At 50.8% G+C, this 18,393-nt stretch overlaps 1 protein-coding gene across 3 annotated transcripts in view; it reads left to right on the top strand.

Moving 5' to 3' along the window:
- Window positions 1-18,393, top strand: part of NDRG1 (N-myc downstream regulated 1) — a 43,126-nt gene that overhangs the window by 10,598 nt on the left and 14,135 nt on the right. For all 3 annotated transcript variants that reach the window (XM_081117417.1, XM_081117416.1, XM_081117418.1), the window contains exons 3-8: window positions 1,965-2,000; window positions 11,518-11,623; window positions 13,603-13,723; window positions 14,209-14,271; window positions 15,051-15,111; window positions 16,253-16,339. In XM_081117417.1, coding sequence (XP_080973543.1) covers window positions 1,965-2,000; window positions 11,518-11,623; window positions 13,603-13,723; window positions 14,209-14,271; window positions 15,051-15,111; window positions 16,253-16,339 — 474 coding nt within the window. The remainder of the gene's footprint in view (window positions 1-1,964; window positions 2,001-11,517; window positions 11,624-13,602; window positions 13,724-14,208; window positions 14,272-15,050; window positions 15,112-16,252; window positions 16,340-18,393) is intronic.

Below are 18,393 nucleotides of genomic sequence, written 5' to 3'. Positions count from 1 at the left end.
TGTGTCCACCACTTCCTGTTTCCACAGGTCTCCTTGTCAAAGGGACAAGAGGTACCTGTTCAAGTCACAGCTTGGCCACTAAGTGCTATGGCACTGTGGGCTGGGCCCCTTGCCCAGTCTCTGGGCTTTTCTGCCCACACCTCACTGATCCCATTTGTAAAGTAAGGGCATTGACCTAGAGTTCCTCGAAGCGCCCCCTACTGCTGTGGTTCTATGCTGTGGTTCCAGCATGCAACAGGAAGCCCACTGCCCACAGGCTCTGGCTACCCCATAACTTGGAGGTTAAGGTCATACACATACTCTGGGACCAGACTGCCTGAGTTCAATTCCTGCCTGTGACACTCAGCAGCTTTGTGTCCACCACTGGCAAATCCTTCAACCTCCTCACGCTCCAGTTCCCCAACTTTAAAACACTGGGGCTTACATCATGGGGCAGAGTGAGGATGGAGTGGGCTGTCGATACGAAACAGTCAGAACCTTGTCTGGCATGGAGGAGATGAGCAATGCGCGTGAGCTCTTGCTGCTACAGTTTTTATCATCTTTTTGGTCAAACCTTTCATGTCAACCAGGCCTCCCTGTTAGAAAGAGTAGCCCCTGCCCTACGACCTGAGCAGGCGCAATCCATCCTGAACTAGCTGTTCTGACAATGGCTGTGATAAGCCTTTACATTTACTATAAAGGTGACATTGTATTTTTAAACTATGTTCACATCCCAATTCTCACTGAGCCGCAAAACTGCCTGTGATGATGCATCTTTTAAAAAATGTGAAGCTCGGGCTCAAAAGTGAAGTCACTGTAAGGTCAACTAAATGCTTTCAAGACTGACAATTAGAGTGTATGAACCAGGTCCGGCAGGCCGTCTCTGGGCCAGCCACATTCCATGGCTCGCTCATGCTCACTGACAGGATGAGACTGTACTTGGGTAGATACCAGGTTCTGTGATTGTTCCCTTTTTACAGAAGAGAAAGTTGAGTCTCATGGAGGTTAATTTGTTCTCAGTTACATAGTTACAATGTGTGGGGCTTGGAGCCAAAGTCAGGCCAGCTGCCTTTGGTGAATGGACTGTTCATTTGATTCCTTTGTGGCTCTGGGTGTGACTGCTCTTTTAGGTCCGTATGTCACAGACTTTTCCTTCTGTATTTTATAGATACAGAAGCTAACGTCTGATGGGAGGGGAATTGTCTAGATAGGTGGCAACTGGGTTTAGAAGCCCAGGGAAGCTGCAGAATGCTTGTGATGATTCTACATTCAGGATCTACAAACGTTTTCTGCCAAGGGCCAAATAGTAACTATCTTAGGCTCTGCGGGCCATACCATCTGTTGCCAACTACTCAGCTTCACAATTACAACATGAAAGTGGCCATAGCAACGTGGAAGTGAATGGGCCTGCTGTGTCCAATAAAACTTTATTTACAAAAACAGGTGGCTGGCCATGGTTTACTGATGCATACTGTTGACTATGCGTGCTCCAAATCCAGATACCTCTGGTGAAAGATGGAATTTGGGCTGGAAACTCAGAATTACAGGGTTGAGGAAAAGTTTAGAGGTCTCTGCTCTCCATGTCCACCCATGAAGACTGAATTTTAATCCGATGATGGGCAGCCTGGGAAGAAATTCAAGGACAGTGACATGGTCAGGTTTGAGATTTAAAAACATAGCACCTGGATGGAGATCAGGAGACCAGTTAATAGGTTAATTACAGTCTTGTACCTCACAAGCTTGTGGTCAGCTTAGACTTTCAGATCTTTTTTCACCAAGGCTATAGTCAAAAAGGAATCCAGCTAATGTGTCTTTTCTGCTGGACTGTTCTTTGAGATAAAAAGGAAAGTCTCTCTTAGGGAGGCTCCACAGAGGAGGGAAGGTAGATGCAGACCCAGCGCTTGGAGAAGCCCATGTGTTACATTAGTTCTTTCTCTGTCCAAGGAAACTTGATGAAACTGACCATCTCCCTTGTCTCTCCACAGACCATCACCGGCCTCCTGCAAGAGTTTGATGTTCAGGCAAGTAGAGGATATGGACTCCTTTTCCTCTTCCCTACTCTGTGTTCTCTCTTTCCCTCTTCTTTCCATTGCTTTAAAGTAGATTGTTGTTCAGACATTGGGGTCAAGGAGAGAGAAGGAAGCTAGTTTCCCACCCTTGGCTCCTTCTCCTTGGATAGAAGCTGGTTGGAGTTCTGGCCAAGGAAGCCTGTCACTCCCTGTAGAAGCAGGAGGGAGACACAGCCCCTTCAACTCTGTCAATCTGGGTAGAGCTGTGGGATATGTGGGGGAGAAATGGAGAGACATTGGGTGGGCTTTGGACCCTGTGATGGGAGGGAGCAGAAGCAAAGGCTTAATGTCCTTGACTCTGCTTGGGAAAGCAAAACCAGTCTTCTCTGTGGCTGACCGGCTCCATCCCTGCTCAGGGTTGGCCTCAGGGCAATGGGGAGTGGGTGCTCTTGAGTCTTTTCCAAGAAAAAGCTTTCAGGAGAGTGGGCTGGCCTCTTTTGGATGAGGGGCAGGTCAGAACCCCAGGAGCTGTAAATCCTGTGCTCATAGTTATCCCAAAGCCTGTGTGGGCCCCAGGCTGTGCTGGGCCCTGAGGATGGGACAGGAAACCTCAGCACAGTGAGGTCTTGTGGGCTTTCCCGAGAAGAGGAGAGGAGCAAATGCAGGTAGATGCAGGTTGACGTGCTCACCTGAACCTCTGCCTGCGCACCACCCAGGTACCCCCGTCTTCCAGCCCATCTGAGCTCTGCATCTCCATCATCTATTTTGCTCCTTTTCCCAAAAACCACTCCACTCTTCCTCCTCGATCTGTATACCAGTGATTGGCCCGCCACCCATATCCAGAGGCTGGGAACCTTGGCATTGCCCTTGGAAGGGAGGGGAAAGAGTGGGAGAGAGGTTGGGAACACTGACTATTGTGAATGACAGCTGTACAAGTGCCTACCTGAGTTTGGTATCCAGGCAAGTAGAGATTTGCCTTTTCTTGGCTCTTTGACACAGAGCAAGTTGCTTCAGCTCCCCTCAGCCTCAGTTTCCTCATCTGTGAAATGGGGAAAGCCACTCCAGTCTTGTTTAAGTGGCAGTGGAGAGAGGATGACGGCAAGGACCCTGATGTGATGTTTCCCGGTCAGTGCTGGGTCAATACCACACCCAGTCTACTAACTCTATTGTGAGATTTTTTCGGTGTGTATGTATGTGGTTAAGTACACATAACAAAAGTTACCATCGGGACCACTTTTCAGTGTACGATCCAGAGGCATTAAATACATTCACACTGTTGTGCAAGCATGACCACCATCCATCTCCAGAGCTGTTTTCATCTTGTAAAACTGTAGCTGTCCCCATTAAACACTAAGTCCCAATGTCTTTTTCCTTCCGGCCCCTGGCACCTGCCATTCTACTTTCTGTCTCTATGATTTTAACTACTTTAAGTATCTCATGTAAGTGGAATCATATAACATTTATCTTTCTGTCATTGGCTTATTTCACGTAACATAATGTCTTCAAGGTTCATTCATATTGTAGCATGTGTGAGACTCTCCTTTTCTTTGAGGCTGGATAATATTTCATTGTGTGGCTAGACCACAATTTGTTTATCCATTCATCTGTCAGTGGACACTTAGGTTCCTTCCACATTTTGGCTGTTGTAAATAGTGGGTGTATAAGTATCTAGCTGAGTTTGTGCTTTTAATTCTTTTGGGTATATGCCCGAAAGTGGAATCGTTGAATCATATGGTTATTGTAGACTTTAAAAATCTTGGTTATTGATTTGCAAACCGGAAAACATAGTTTATCTGTTCCCTGTGAAGAGAATTCCTCCCTTTTGTGTTGTTCTTGATAATTTGCAAAGCCCAGTTACGAGTCCGTTTCCTGAGCCAGGTAGTTGGTAGAGCAGACACTAGGAGTGCTGGCCCCAACTCCCGGGGCAGGTCCACTTGGAGGATGATTAGTCTGGGGTGGGCGAGGGTACTGCACGCTCAGGACATCAGCCAGTGGGGACCTGAAGATCATGGAGGGAAGCCTCAGAGAGGAGCTGGGAGAGGCAGGATGAGGTCTGCCCACATTGGTCCCAGCCTGGGCTGAGCCCTCTTCGCTAATCCCAGAGCTCTCCTGTGAAGTTGGGGGCATTTTTTTGATAGTGCATCCTTTGTTCCTTTAATAAACACCTGCTTGAACCTACATTCTAGACTAAGAGCTCAGCATTAGTGAGCATGGAACATACCCCAAGCATCATTTTGAGCATATCACACGTTTTGCTTATCTAATGCTTGAAATGAGTCTTACACCCATTTTACAGGTGGAGAACCTGAAGCACAGAGAGGTCAAGTCACTAGCCTAAGGTCTCAGGGTTGGAAAGGGGTAGGGCTGGGTGTGAACCCAAGCAGTGTGCTTGGTTGAAACCACTCCTGACTACCTGGAAGGGGAAGGCAAACACACATATGAAAAATTAAGTGAACATGACAATTCCAACTACTGTACGGTTTGGAAGATGATAGAGCAGGCTGATGTGATGGGGTGTGGCCTTAAATTGAGGGGTCAGGAAAGGTTTCTGGAGGAGGTGACATTGAACTGAGGCCTGAATGATAGATGGAGCCAAGCAAGTGACCCAAGAAGATTAGGGACCGATCAGTCAATGCAGAGGTGACAGCACTTGCAAAGGCCCCTCTGGCTTGGCTTCTGCACCAGCCAGGGGTGAAACGAGTTTTTCCTGTAAGCTGTTCGTAGGCTCAGCCTTCCTGATGAATCACAATATTTGAGCTGAATGTGACTACTGAATGACACTTTGTCAAGCTGGTTCCAATCTTTGTATAAACTGTGTTGCTTTGGGTTTGGCTCCTAGATCTAGCTGACTCACCATATTTATGGAAGTTCCCCCAGATTTCCAACAGTCTCCAAAATCTTGGCTGTGGGTCACTGTAGGGTTTCCTTCGGAAGATGCAGCACAGTGTGATAGCTGATGTTCTCTGTGTCCTAAAGGGTTACTGCTCACAGGGCCAGGAGCAGAGAATGACAGAGCTGTGGTCAAGGACCCAGCCTGGGGACAAAATGACAGTCTCCTGCATGCTGGGGATGTCAGCATCCTCTGATGAGCCAGACCAGGGGCCAGGCTTGCCCCTGCTCTCTCGTTGAATCTTTGGGGACTTGTATCATCATCCGTACTTTCAAATGAGGAAACTGAGGCTCTTCCATGGCCAGCAGCTGTGAAGGGCCCCAGGGAACCCCACTCTGTCTGGCCCAGCCCAGTTCTCTCAGTCAGGATGCATTACTGCAGCGTTAAACCTGGAGGAGCCAGCTAGGCCTTGCGGGCTAGGTTTCATCTCACCTTTGCTCTTTCTATAAAAAAATATCTGCTCAGGCAGTAATTGGCACAGAACTTTGGCGGACTAATGTTTAACCCATTGAGGGTGAGCTGGTGTGGGACTCAGGAGCCGATACACCTTCATGGGGACCTGCCTTCACCTACTTCTTTACTTGCGTCTCATTGCCTGTTGAAATGGGCCCTGCCTGGCCAGTTCGTTGGAAGTTGAATTTAAGGAGTCAGAGCTGCCTCATTGTGTTTGTGTGAAAGCAGCCAACGTTATTTCTTGAAAAATATTTGGTGCTCCAGCATTTTGACTCACTCAAGCAGGCTCACTTTTCCTTTCCCAAAGTAGTCAAGGAGATATATACACAAATATATATGTACGTATGTTTCATGAATCAAAATAGACAGCATAGCTCAGAGCTCTACAGTAGTGAGAAGCTGCTGGAGGGGTTTGCTGCTGGCCCCGTTGTTGGGCGGCCTATCTCAGAAGACAGCTCTGCTGACAGAGCAGACGGCCTCGCGGCCTTATCTCTCCCTGGCTGACATCACCTTAGGGTGGGCTGTTTGATTTGGCCCAGGTGATGTTTTAAGGTAAATCAATTGGTGCCCGGGCATGTGAGGTTCTGGCAGTTGCTCCCAGAACTCTGCTTTACCCCTTGGAGAGGCTCCGGAGCCCTCAGAGCTCGGGGAAGGGTGGGCTGCTGGCCAGAGATACTGTGGCCACAGGAAGGATGTGGTATGATCTGGCTTTGCAGAGGAGGTTCTGGGCAGTTGTGTTTGCAAATTTGATGACTGGAGTAGGTGGGAGTATTTTGGGTTCTGGCTTATTTTCTTTGACTAAGATTCTAGAATCTAAGAATATTCAAGTTGGCAGGTGCTTTGTGATTCAGCCCTACCCCTTCTGCTGCAGGTGGGGAGGCTTTGTTGAAGGCCCCTAAGGGGAGGGGAGGGAGCAAGTTAATATTTGCATGCTCACTCATTGTCTCAGCTCTTCTTTGACAAGGTAGGGAGATATTACCCTCCTTGGCAGATGACAGACCAGTCTGGAGATGTTAAGAAACTTGCCAAGGGGTGCTGTCGAGATAGTCCTACATTTCGGCCCACCTGACTCCTAAATATGTAACAAACATGGGAGCTGTTTTAGCTGATATCTGTACACCAGAAACTGGGCTGACCTCTCTTCCTGCATCATCTCATTTAATCCTCACGACAACCCTTCAAGAGAGGAATTATTGCTCTCTTTGTTTTATAACTGCAGAGTGAGGCCCAGAGAGGGTTTAAGGGATTTTGCTCAGTGTCACTCAGTGATGAGAGAAATGATGAAATCTGACTCAGTCTCCATGTCTGGAGCCAAAGTCCATGTCACTGACTGGAGGTGGGGGACAGAATTGAGCCCTCCATCCATCATTCTCCCCGCGGCCCCGGATCGCCTCTCCTGCTGGATTTGTTGTTTCTAATTCCTTCCACCTGGATCTCTCCCTGTACAGATGGTTTGATCTGATTTGGTTTGGTTTGGTTTCCATGGAATCTGTGTTTGTGTGCTCACCAGGGCTCTGCTGGCTGGGAGCTGATGTTACCCTCCAGGCCTCTGGGTGGAGGGAGCGGAGGGGCTGGGGCAGGAGGGTGATGGGCAGTGTCTCCTGAAGCCTGGCTCCAGCTCTGGAAGTCCCTGTCTGGTGGAACTGGGCCAGAGGGACATCTGACCTTGGAGGCTGGGGGAGGGCTGATTTATTTCCCTTCTCTTGGAAGCAGATCAGCTCCCAGGGAAAATGGAAACGGTGACCTTTTCCTAATTTCTTTCTTTCCACACAGTTGCTTCTTGTTTTCACGCCCCCTGACTGAAGGTGGGCAGAAGTCAAAGGCTTGGAAATCCTCAGCCCACCCTTTTCCATCCCTCCCTCTTCCAGCCCCACTTCCTAGGGAAGTCGTTGGGACTTAGAGCAAACCCGTGACAGATGGAGGTGGCGCTCATCTGGGTCAATGCAAAGCCAGGCTTTGCCTCTTCTCCCCTCCTCTGTGGGTTTCTTAGGAATGCCCTCCTGGTGGAGTGGGGGAAGAGCGCCCCCCCCAGCATCCCCGTGGTGGGCTTCTCCCCAGGTCTGTCCAGTCCAGGCCACCGGGCTGACCTAGTGTAGATGCCCATCCCCTGGGGGCAGGTGCAGGGGACAGAAGCAGGGTCAGGTCAGCTCTGTTGTTGCCAGCCATGTGCCCTTGGCCAGAGGCCTGGCCAGTGGCCTGGACTCCCAGGGGCTTAGCTTTGTAATTCATAAAACTGAGGGAGCATCACTGTCCCCGAGGTGTCGCGCACATGAAATAAACAGCCTCAGACTCAGCATGCAGGCCTCCTTCCGCCCCCTCCTCTGCTCTGTGGATGCCCATCCCTCCACTCTTTCTTTTTCTCCTTTTTATTGAATTTATTGGGGTGACACTGGACCTCCACTCTCTCTTCTCCCTAACAGAAGAAAGACTTTGCTCCTAATTCCTTCTTCCTTGGAGAATTCCAGTCGGCAGGGTGGGTCTAGCTTCCCTCTGTATTCCCAGCTAATGGCTTTCTGCCCGCAGCAGCTCATTTCCCGACTCTAACTTCTTTCCTTTTTCTTGATGTGATCACAACAGTAGAGAAACCTGAGAAACGGAGGGAGAAGCCACAGGTCCAGCGTCTTATCTTCCCAGTGTCCTGGGGGCCTGCTGCAGCCCCTGGGCTCAGGGCTCGGAGGCCCAAGGACCTATCTGGAACTTTTACTCTCCCTGCAGGTGTATTCCCTTGGCTGCTAGGCTTTAGCCCCCTGCAGGCGTGTGCCCTTGGCCCTTAGGCTTTAGCCCCTGCAGTTGTGTGCCCTTGGCGGCTAGGCTTCAGCCCCCTGGGCTGGCATTTCTTCTCTGTGAAACGGCTATCCTAGCTTTATAGTATTTGCTCAGTGAGGGGGTGGCTGTCCTTATACGCAGATACTACTGTGTTCCTGCCACACACATACCCCGTGGTCACCCTTCATTTTTTGTGTACTCCTTACCCAACGGAAAGAAGATCAATGGCACAACCAGGCCTCCCCCCCCCCCACTGTGGGGGAAGCAGGAAGGTGGGGGGCGCTGTGTGTTATTTCTCAACAAGAGGGTGGTCTTGAGACTCTGTTCTCATTTCTCTTTCCTCAAGAAGCCTTGACTTAATGCTGTGTCTGACTAGCCAAATCAGCTCTGTGCCTTGTTCCACTGGGCCCGCTCTGCCCCTGGGAAATGCCTTGACCAGGGCTAGACTGAGGAGAGGGGCAGCCCAGCGCAGCAGCTGACGTAGGGTGTGTGTAAGCCTGTCATCTTCTCACAGTCCAAGGCCTTCGGTGTCTCCCTGGGGCCTGATGATGGAGGGAGGAGGCAGCAGCTGGTCTCAGGGCTCCCCTGGATCATTCAGCCAGTTGACTTAAGCCATTGGGGTGGCCCTGTGGCTGCAGAGTACCCATCTCTGGGACAGGGGTCCACAACAATGGACATGGAAACCTACATTTTGCAAAATACTTCCCAGGCTCTACCACGGTTTTAGTCTTGGGAGCATCTCCGTGACTTGATAGGCTTGTTATTTACTCCATTTTAGAGCTGAGGGAGTTCTCAGAAAAGTCCGATGACTTGGCCAAGGGGGCATGGTGGATGTGTCATTAAGATTCATATCACTCAACAGTGTCCTAAACAAGGAATGTTTGCTATTTTTGCTGACCTAGAAGGCCTGATACAGCAGGTGTGAATGTCACGCAGTCCCAGACTCCTTCCTGCTCCTGCTCTGTCATCCTGAGCATGTAGTTTTTATACTCATGTTCATGAGATGGCTGCTGAATCCCTAACATCTCATCCACATTCCAGGTAGTAAGCAGGTGGGGGAGTGAAAGCAAAAAATCAAAAGGCCAAGTTTGACCCTTTAAAAAATTCTTCTCAAAGTGCCAGAAAGTTCTGCTGACATCTCATTGGCCAGAACTGGGTCTTCTGACCACCTTTGGCTAGGAGGCAGATGGGGAAGGGGAGAACTGATCAGCACCTTGCCAGCTGGGCGTCCTGTCATAAGAAGGAACAAGACATGTTTGGGAGGCCAACCAGCATCGTCTGCAGTTATTCATAAAGCTCCCAAGCCAAGATTGGCAGCCCAAAGAGGCGGCAGGTGCTGCTCCCACTGTCTGCCAGCTGGCAAGCAGTGTAGACAGTAGGGGTGGCTGCCGTTTTACCACTTACCAGTTTATGGCGGTGTAGACTGTATGAATGTCTAGGTGCCTCCTCTGGGCCAGCACCTGAGACAGCAGAGCCAGCCTTGCCCTCCAGGAATTGGCAGGCAGGTTGGGGAGGTGGCTGTAAAACCGGCATTTGTTCTTGTGGAGATGCTACAGGCAGAGAAGAGGGCCCATGTGCCCTGTGTCTGACATACCTGTGGCACATTTCTGCAGTGTGGGCCAGATGCACATTTGGGGAAGAGCAGATGTTAGTCCTCTGTTCTGTGTGCCCGTGTACCCCAGGACGTGCCCCGAGGATTGCTGCTTCATGGAGACCCTGGGGAGATAAAAAGCCATCCACAGCCACATTGGTGGGGGACCTGACTTACTACATCCCTCTCTAGAGAGTCACAGTGCACGTTACACAGTAAAGGTTTCCTTTCTTCACGTGACACCGGGCACACTGTGTAAAACAGACGTCAAAGGGCACAGGCTTTGGACTTGGGTGGTCTCAGGTTCAGATCCCTCTGCACCATTCTAGCTGTGTGACCTTGGGAAGGTTGCTTACCCTCTCTTCACCCAACGGATCCTGCACACCTGCTGGGAGCAGGCAGCTAGCTGTGCCAGGGCCGGAGGCTGTAACAGTAAACAGACAGAGGCAGCCCCTGTCTTCTTGGACAGATTTACTTCTAGTTCCACAGCTGTATAACTTTAAGACCTCCAAAGCGATGAGTCAACATCCGTTACTCATCCCCACCCCTGGGGGACTGCCAGGGACATCCTTGATGCCAGCCAGGGCTGGGTGTCCTGTACCTGCACCAAGGTGGGGCCCAGGCCACCATGACTGAGTTACCCTCTGCACCAGGCCCAAGCCTACCTCTTCTGCTCTGGGGGTGAGGCCCTCACTCTCTTCTTACAGGTGCAGGCCCGGGAGCGCAGAGGGGTGGAACTTGGATTTAAACCTTGAAGTCCCAGGCTGGTGGGGACACTGCCTGGCCTGGCCTATTTTTAGAGGGTACCCTGTGGGTCAGCTGGGGAGACAATAGAGAATGAGGCCCCCACAATGGACCATTGTTCCTGCTGCAGCTTCAGGGCCACTCTGGGCTCCACAGATGATCTGTGGCCCCCCCTGGGGGCTGGGCCGGTGCTCCAAGGCCTGGGTTTTCACAGTGCCTCCACAGGCAGGAGTGGAGTGTTGGTGCTGAGGGGATGAGAGAAGGGGGTTGGGGAGATGGGTAGGCTCTGTGTACAGGAGACTCATTTTATTGGGGTGATAAGGCAGGTGGCCCAGGAGAACCCCTGTGCTGGGGGTAGGCCTGGGTACTAAAAGAGTAGGGGTTTCCCCCATACTGCGCCCTGTTTACTCCATCGCCTGGTAAACACGCACACTTCTCCTGCCACACCTCGAGGTTGCATTATGTCCCATTTCACAGACGCACAGTGGCAGCCCAGGAAATGTACCCCCCTTGTTACCAACTCCACACCTGTTTGCTTCAGGGGCCCTCAAAGTGCAGCAGGAAGCCCCTGTGTCAGGAAAGGGGGCGGGTTCTTGTTAAAAACAGAGATGCCGCCCTTTCCTGCTCTGGAAGTGGAGCCTGGGGATTGGGGTTCCTTCCTTCCCTCCCCCCCTCCCCCCTCCCCCCTCCCTCCCTCCCTCCCTCCCTCCCTCCCTCCCTCCCTCCCTCCCTCCCTCCCTCCCTCCTTCCCTCCTTTTCTCTGAGTCATGTCCCTCAGATCCACAACCATGGATTTCAAAGGATGGGAGCCTGCCTGTTCCCCTCACCCCAGCCCTGCAGCCCCCTCGTGGGTTAAATCCTGTTTCTCTCCGTGGGCTTCAGCTTCCCCTTGGCTCCCTGACTCTTGGACAGGGTTCTTGGGGCAGAGATTTGCCACCCAAAGCCCAGTGCTCTCACGACCAAGTGCCAAGGTACTAGGAGCTTCCTCAGAACACAGCTGGAGCCCCCTGGGTGTCCGCAGTCAGATTTAAGCCACGCAGCCCTGCACGTCCATGACAGGCCCTCTGTCCGCTGTCTTTCCTCAGGAGCAGGACATCGAGACTTTGCATGGCTCCATCCACGTCACGCTGTGCGGGACCCCCAAGGGAAGCCGGCCTGTCATCCTCACCTACCACGACATTGGCATGAACCGTAAGTTCCAGGGACCCATGGTTTTCTAGTGAGCCTGCTCCTGCCGAGGGGTGGAGGAAGACGGCTGGGAAGGGCTGGTGGCGGGGAGCCCAGCTGCTTCAGTCTTGCTGGGACTTCCTGGAGCTGTTCTGGGAAGAACTCTTGCCACAGAGTCTGGAATGCTCTGCACAGGGGCACGGAGTTGCTTGTGTGCCTGGAGCTGCTGGGAACTCAGGGAGCCCCCCACTGCCCGTCTGTATGACAGTAACTTCTAATGAATGAGTACAATGCTTTTTAGTGTTTGCGGAGTTGTGCAACCATTATCACAATCAATTTTGGCACATTATTACTCTGGAAAAAAACCCAACCCTGTTCTCTTACCTGTCACCTCCAATTTTTTATACACCCCCAGGCCCTGGCAACCCCTAGTCTACTTTCTGTCTCTAAGGATCTGCCTGTTCTGGACATCTTATTGTAATGGTGTTGCCAAGGTTCGTCCGCACTGTAGCACGTATCAGGACCTCATTCCCTTTTGCCGAATGATCTTCCATTGTACACAGACCAGATTTTGTTATCCTTTCTGTAGTCTATGGACATTTGGATTGCTGCCACTTCTTGGCTCTTCTGAACACGGCAGTGAATGTTTAGACTGAATTCCTAAGATGACCACAAAGTGTTACCAATGTGAGCTCCCCATTTTTCACAGATGGGGACGGAATAAGAGCTACTTCGTGTTAAAATGATTCAGAGTAGAGGTGAATATTCCTGTGATGACTCAGAAGGCACTTATAGGCCTTCCTGCTCCAGGAATCTCTGTAAACTTGAACATGGCAAGTGGGGCGCTTGCTTGATTTTTGATTGACAGACTGCCTGATTTACATTTTTTAAATTAATACCCTTGAGGCTGGAGATGAAGTCATTCACTGAAAACCATTTATTTTCTTCACTCTCACATCTCTTATCTCACTTCCTCCCTATGTGTCTCCCTGTGTCCATTATGTGTCAGATCCCGTGCTAGGTACTTTGGTAGAGATCACTTTAGTTCACTGGGCCCTGGTGAGGAAATGGAATTGCATGTGGAGGTGATGTGCCCCAGTTTTAGAGAGGCTCATTGTTAGTTACAGCAAGCTAACCACTGTAACAAAAGACCCAGAACCTTTGTGGCTTCACACAATATACGTTATTTCTCACTCATTTAACAACTCAGTGGGCATTCTGTATGGCACCTTCCACATGGTGATTCAGGGACCCAGGCTCCTTCCCACTGTGGCTCTGCCATCCCCTGGAGCCTGTCATCCCCTGGAGCCTCAGAGGCTTCTGCTGGTTCCTCTGTCTCTGGCAGGTGGATGAAGGGAGAGAAACCTGGAGAATTGAGTAGCAGGTGTTATGAGGGAGTGGCAAGCATCGAAAGCTATTGACTAGAACCCAATCACATGACTGCCTCTAATTACAAGGGAGGCTGGGAAATGTAGTTCAGCTGTGTGCCCAGGAAGAAAAGAGAAACGGCTTGGTGACCTGCTGGCCATCTTTGCTTCAGGCTCTCAACAATTAGAGCCTCTCGACTCATCCATGGCCATATAAGGAGAGAGAGGTCCATGCTTTATCTCCTATGCTCCTCCTTGTTTGAAAATCTCTGGCCAGTATCCCTGATATTAGGGTTTAGGCTACCCAGGGAGAAAGAGAGTGTCGGTGGAGTAACCCCACCTCATATCAGGGCCATGATGGCCAGGAATGACTGGGAAGGAAGCAGGAGACCCCTTCATCCACCAGCCCTACAGTGGCTCTTAGGGACCGTCTCCACCTCCGCACCCACTCCTTTCTCTTGCCTTTTATCAGCAGAGGAAAGTGGGACAGGAGAATAAAAGGTAGGCGTTCTTGCTTGTGAGTTCGTTTCCTTCTGCTGAATAGGAGAGAAACAAAATGAAGACGCTTTGCATGGAGCAAACTAGTTCAGTCCATCCTCACTTCTGCCCCTCTTCTCTCTCCTGCCTGATTTCCAGACAAAACCTGCTACAACCCCCTCTTCAACTCCGAGGACATGCAGGAGATCACCCAGCACTTTGCCGTCTGCCACGTGGACGCCCCTGGGCAGCAGGATGGTGCTGCATCCTTCCCCGTGGGGTAAGAGAGGAGCCTTGAGCCCCAGGAGGGGGTAGAAAGCCTCGCAGGGTGGAAACAGGTGGCGGGGGGAGGCTTTAGACTGGCTTTTAATTTTTTTATTGCTGTAAAATATACTCTTCTTCTAAGCCAAGTCTCTGATATAACCCCTCAGCCTCCACGATATGTATAATCTTTATATGGGAAGAGATCATAGCAACCTCATGGAGTTATTGCAAGGATTAAATGAGTTTATACTGCTCCTCAGATGCTTGGGGTGGGACCTGGAACACAGGAAGCAGTTGGTAAAGGCTTATTTTACAAAGAGGGGGGAGGAGAATTAGGGTGGAGACGTCTTTGCTTAACACAAAAGGCTGTGTATGCTGAGGGGTACTTGCAATGAGGGGGCCACGGGGGGTGCAATGGGGAGTCCGGGCCCTGCTCCTGCTGGCATCGTTCATTGCCCCTGGGTCCGGGCTCACTGACTCCTCTGCTTGGCTTCTCCCAAGGTACATGTACCCCTCCATGGACCAGCTGGCCGAGATGCTGCCCGGAGTCCTTCACCAGTTTGGGTAAGGGAGAAGGGTCCGCTCCCCGACCAGCCTGCAGGGAGGGGTGACTTCTAGCCTCTGCCTCTCCTTGGGCCTCAGTCTGTCCTGACATTGCGGCTGCAGTTTAAAGCTCAGGGAAGAAACTCGCCTGGCTCACGTGTCCCCACTGTTTTCACACTCTCTTCATTCCTGTCTGCTTCCTGCGAGTTGGGCTTTTCTCCCTGAGTGATGGCATCACCTGATGACAGCCACCCCCATCCTTTCCTGCTTTCTCTTCTTTCATTGCCTTCTCTTTCCGATGGAATGTTCTGGAACAGGATTGCCTGAGCCTTCACCTGCTCTATCAGGGCCCTTGGCCCTCCAGTGCTCATTTCCTTCTTACTTGAGCCTTTGGTCCGATGATGATACCTCAGACTTCTTGCCCAGTTTATTTTCATGCCAAGTTTTAGAATCCAAAATAAAGCTCAGGAGCGGGAAGAAGCAGGAATAGGGCTTCCCGTAAATGTCAGGCGGTGTCTGGGAGCCCGGCTGCCGTCAGGAGAGCAGCGAGGAAAAGGGACGCGTCCCTGCAAGGTCACGGCCCCCTGTTAATCCATAAAGAGTGATGCATTTCGGGTCGCGAGGGCACAGCACAACAGCGTGTCCCCGCTTTGTCTCACCTGCTAGCCATCCTCAGTGACGACCAGGACAGACAGTGGGGGAGGCAGGGTTCCCTAGGGACAAGGAGCGGGAGGATGAGAGGGTGGTCAGGGCTCCCAGGGCTCCCTTCTCCTGTGACATGAGTTTACTTCTGCTTTCAGGGTGAAAAGCGTCATTGGCATGGGAACTGGGGCTGGCGCCTACATCCTCACTCGGTTTGCTGTGAGTTCTTGGGCATTTTAAAAAGATGATGTTTTTAAATAAAATTCAAGGTGAAGGAAGGAAATTGGTAAAGCATCAAAAATCCCAAAAGGGAAAAAGAAATGACCCATCATTCTATTTCCCGAGGGAGAAGCACAACTCGCATTGTGGGGTGTGTGTGTCACTTACATACTCCCAGCTTTTCCCTTCCCTGCACTGAAATGCCATCCTAGATGTCTTCTTTCATCATTGGCTTTGCTCACTTAGCAGGAGACTGTGGACAGGTCCCCCCATCACCACCTATTCTACTCCGCTGCTTCTTGTGGTAGCTTCTGGAGTCGGGGGACTATTGGCTCCTGACTAACTCTAAACTAGAACCAGAGATACCTGTGTTAACATGACAGTTGTCACTTACATTACTGCGGGCCCAAGTCGCTGGCTACTGGGTCCTTTGTGTCCTCACCGAACACTTGTTTAAAAATGCAACAATGCTCATTTTATTCAGCCATATGTATTCTGACAGCCTATTGTTTGCTGGGCTTTGCTGGAGGTCAGAAATGCTGACATGAATGCAAAGTGGTCTGGCCACCTAGGCACCAAGCAGATAAAAGGTCTAAATGGTATCACCTATATACAGTGTGTCCCCCAAAATTTATACACACTTTGAATAATTATAAAAGCAGTGTGTATTAAATTCATTTCATTTTCAAGCTGTAATAGAATCTACTGTTAAAGTGTGTATGCATTTTTTGGGATACCCTGTTATGTGATATATATATATATCTCCTAGAAGTAGTAGAATTCGTTCTGATTACTAAAGAGCATTTATGTGCCTGATTATGAGGTTGGTGGTGTGATATACCCATTTCACAGCTGGGACAGCTGAGGGGCAGCGAGGGGAAGTGAGCTGTCCATGGCAGGTCCGCCAAGCACATGTGCTTCTGCTTCCTCTTTCCACTCCCTCTGGGACCCCGATCCAGTGTTTCTGGAGCTAGGAACTCCGTCTGCATGGGGTGGGGGCCATAGACTCTTGAGAGCAGCAACCTGTTCTGTGGCCCACATGAGCCCTTTCCTGGTCTTTTTCTCCATCTTGGTTTGACTTTAAAGTTTGTAGGATCTCAGATTCCTGGGTTGCGTCTCTCACCTCGTGTCTGAATTGCAGCTGAACAACCCCGAGATGGTGGAGGGCCTGGTCCTCATCAACGTGAACCCTTGTGCAGAAGGCTGGATGGACTGGGCAGCCTCCAAGGTGAGCCTGGGCCCTGGGCTGGCGGGTCCCAAAATGCAGGGGGCAGGTGCCTTCACCTCTGCCCGGAGGAGCAATGTAACTAAGAGCCCTCCTAGTCACACCCTTTGACCACCCCCTAATGCCCACCCCCAGCCAAGAGAGCAGGTTTCCTCTGCTTTGCGTAGAATAGTAAGCATGGCCTCAGATATTGGCCATGGGGACATCAGTAGGACACTGTGGTCTAAGCCAGCAGGCGCCCCGAGCCAGCTTTGACAGCATCCTCTGGGTTGGAGTATTTGCTGGGAACCTAACATCTGCTGGGCTTTTCTCAAGATGCTGAGAATAAAAAGATGAACAAGACACATGCCTCTAATTCCAGGAACCCACCGATTATTAATGAAAAGGAAATATGCATTTAGTACTGACTTTATGTCACTTAGTTTTAACACAGTAATAATTAGCTAACGTGTGTTGCATGGTTACCTGGTGCTTTTTAAATTCTCCATTGCTGTGTATGCATGACAATACATGTTTAATCCTCATGGGACCTCCCGGAGGTAGGGTTGCCATACCGTTTACAGAGGGGAAACTGAGGCTCTCAGTGGTTAGGGAAGCTGTCCAGGGTCACACAAAGCCAGGCAGAAAGAGAACTGGGGCTGAATGCGGAGCCCTTGGGCCCACAGCCCTTGGGCCTCCCCTCTGTGCTGGGCTCACGCTCGCATTCAGCAGGCGTCAAAGGCCCACCTCGACCCAAGCGCCACCAGGCTGGGCATAGAAGGGGCAGGACACGTCCCTTCCTGGAGCACAAGGGGCCCACATTGTCTCAGGAAGCTCTGCTCTGGCTGGTGGCCTAGGGTCCCTTGTTTATTTAAAAATGATTATTGTTTTTTTCATAAAAACCCCCTGTATTTGCCAAAAAGATGGGGAAACCGTTCCAAATGAAACAGGATAAAGCATTTCAAGCCGGGGTGATCCTGGCTTCTCATCTTGAAAGTGTATTTTTCCAAGGTTGGGGAGGTTGTCGGGGAGCATAGGATTAAAAGGGTCATGCCCCCCCCCCGTGTCCAGGCCAGCCAGTCTGATACTGCATTTCTTCCTGGAACACTCTGCCAGGAGGCCGGAGCCCTCCCTCCTGCCTGCGTGACATTCGGGAGTGGAACACACTCCCTGTTTTCTATTTTATTTTCCAGCAAAGGAAGTGACATTCCACTTAGCCAGTTTGGCTTCTCAGTAGCTCTTTTGAGCCAGATGTGGAGGGCTGGGGACATTACCCATCGGCTACGTGGAGCCTGAGGAATGTGTGTGGGGCTTTAATATCTGCACCATTTCCTTCCTTTTCAACCCCAGCCCCAGAGAAAAAAGACCTACATCAAGGGCCTACTGTGTGTCAGGCACTGGGGTCATATCCTGTTACATGTGTAGTTGCTCCCATAATCCTCATCGTGACCTGGGACTTTGAAGTTCCTGACAGTCCCAGCTACGGATGAGCAGTCTGAGGTCCAGCAGCTTTGCAGCCTGCCCTGGGCCACACAGCTGGGGACCCCCAGCAGTCAGCACACATTTATGGAACTGCTGCTTTGTACCTAGTATTTATGGATCCCCTGCTGTATGCCTAGCACTTATGGAGCTCCTGCTGTATGCCTAGCATTTATGGAGCTCCCACATATATCTAGTTTTTTGGAGCTTTTGTTGTATATCTAGCATTTACAGAGCTCCTGCTGTGTACCTAGCCTAGCATTGTTGTTAGAGCTAAAAAGGAGAAGGTCATTCATTTCTATAATAACCTCAGTATATTCAGAGAGAGGAAAGTGGCTTAGGGGACAGTCTAGACTATGATACAGGAAGGATAGTTTGAACTAAGCAGATCCTGAGGTGTAGACTTGGGGAGGTCAGTGTGTGTTTAGAAGTGGATGGGGTCCTTCTTGCTGCTGACTTGGTGCACTCTGGAGCTGGGACAGCTAGGAGCAGGGTGGGTCTCTTCAGCACATCTGCGCCTGCATCTTCTGTGCCCCAGGCTATGAGGTTAAGCAGCGGATGGGGAGCCAGGCCCTGCCTTCCAGGGGCCACGGGTCTAG

This window comes from Miniopterus schreibersii, assembly GCF_964146895.1.
Source record: "Miniopterus schreibersii genome assembly, chromosome: 17".
In the NCBI taxonomy this organism is placed as follows: domain Eukaryota; kingdom Metazoa; phylum Chordata; class Mammalia; order Chiroptera; family Miniopteridae; genus Miniopterus; species Miniopterus schreibersii.
Note: the sequence above shows the minus strand (reverse complement) of the source record. Positions and strands in the feature narration are given on the sequence as shown.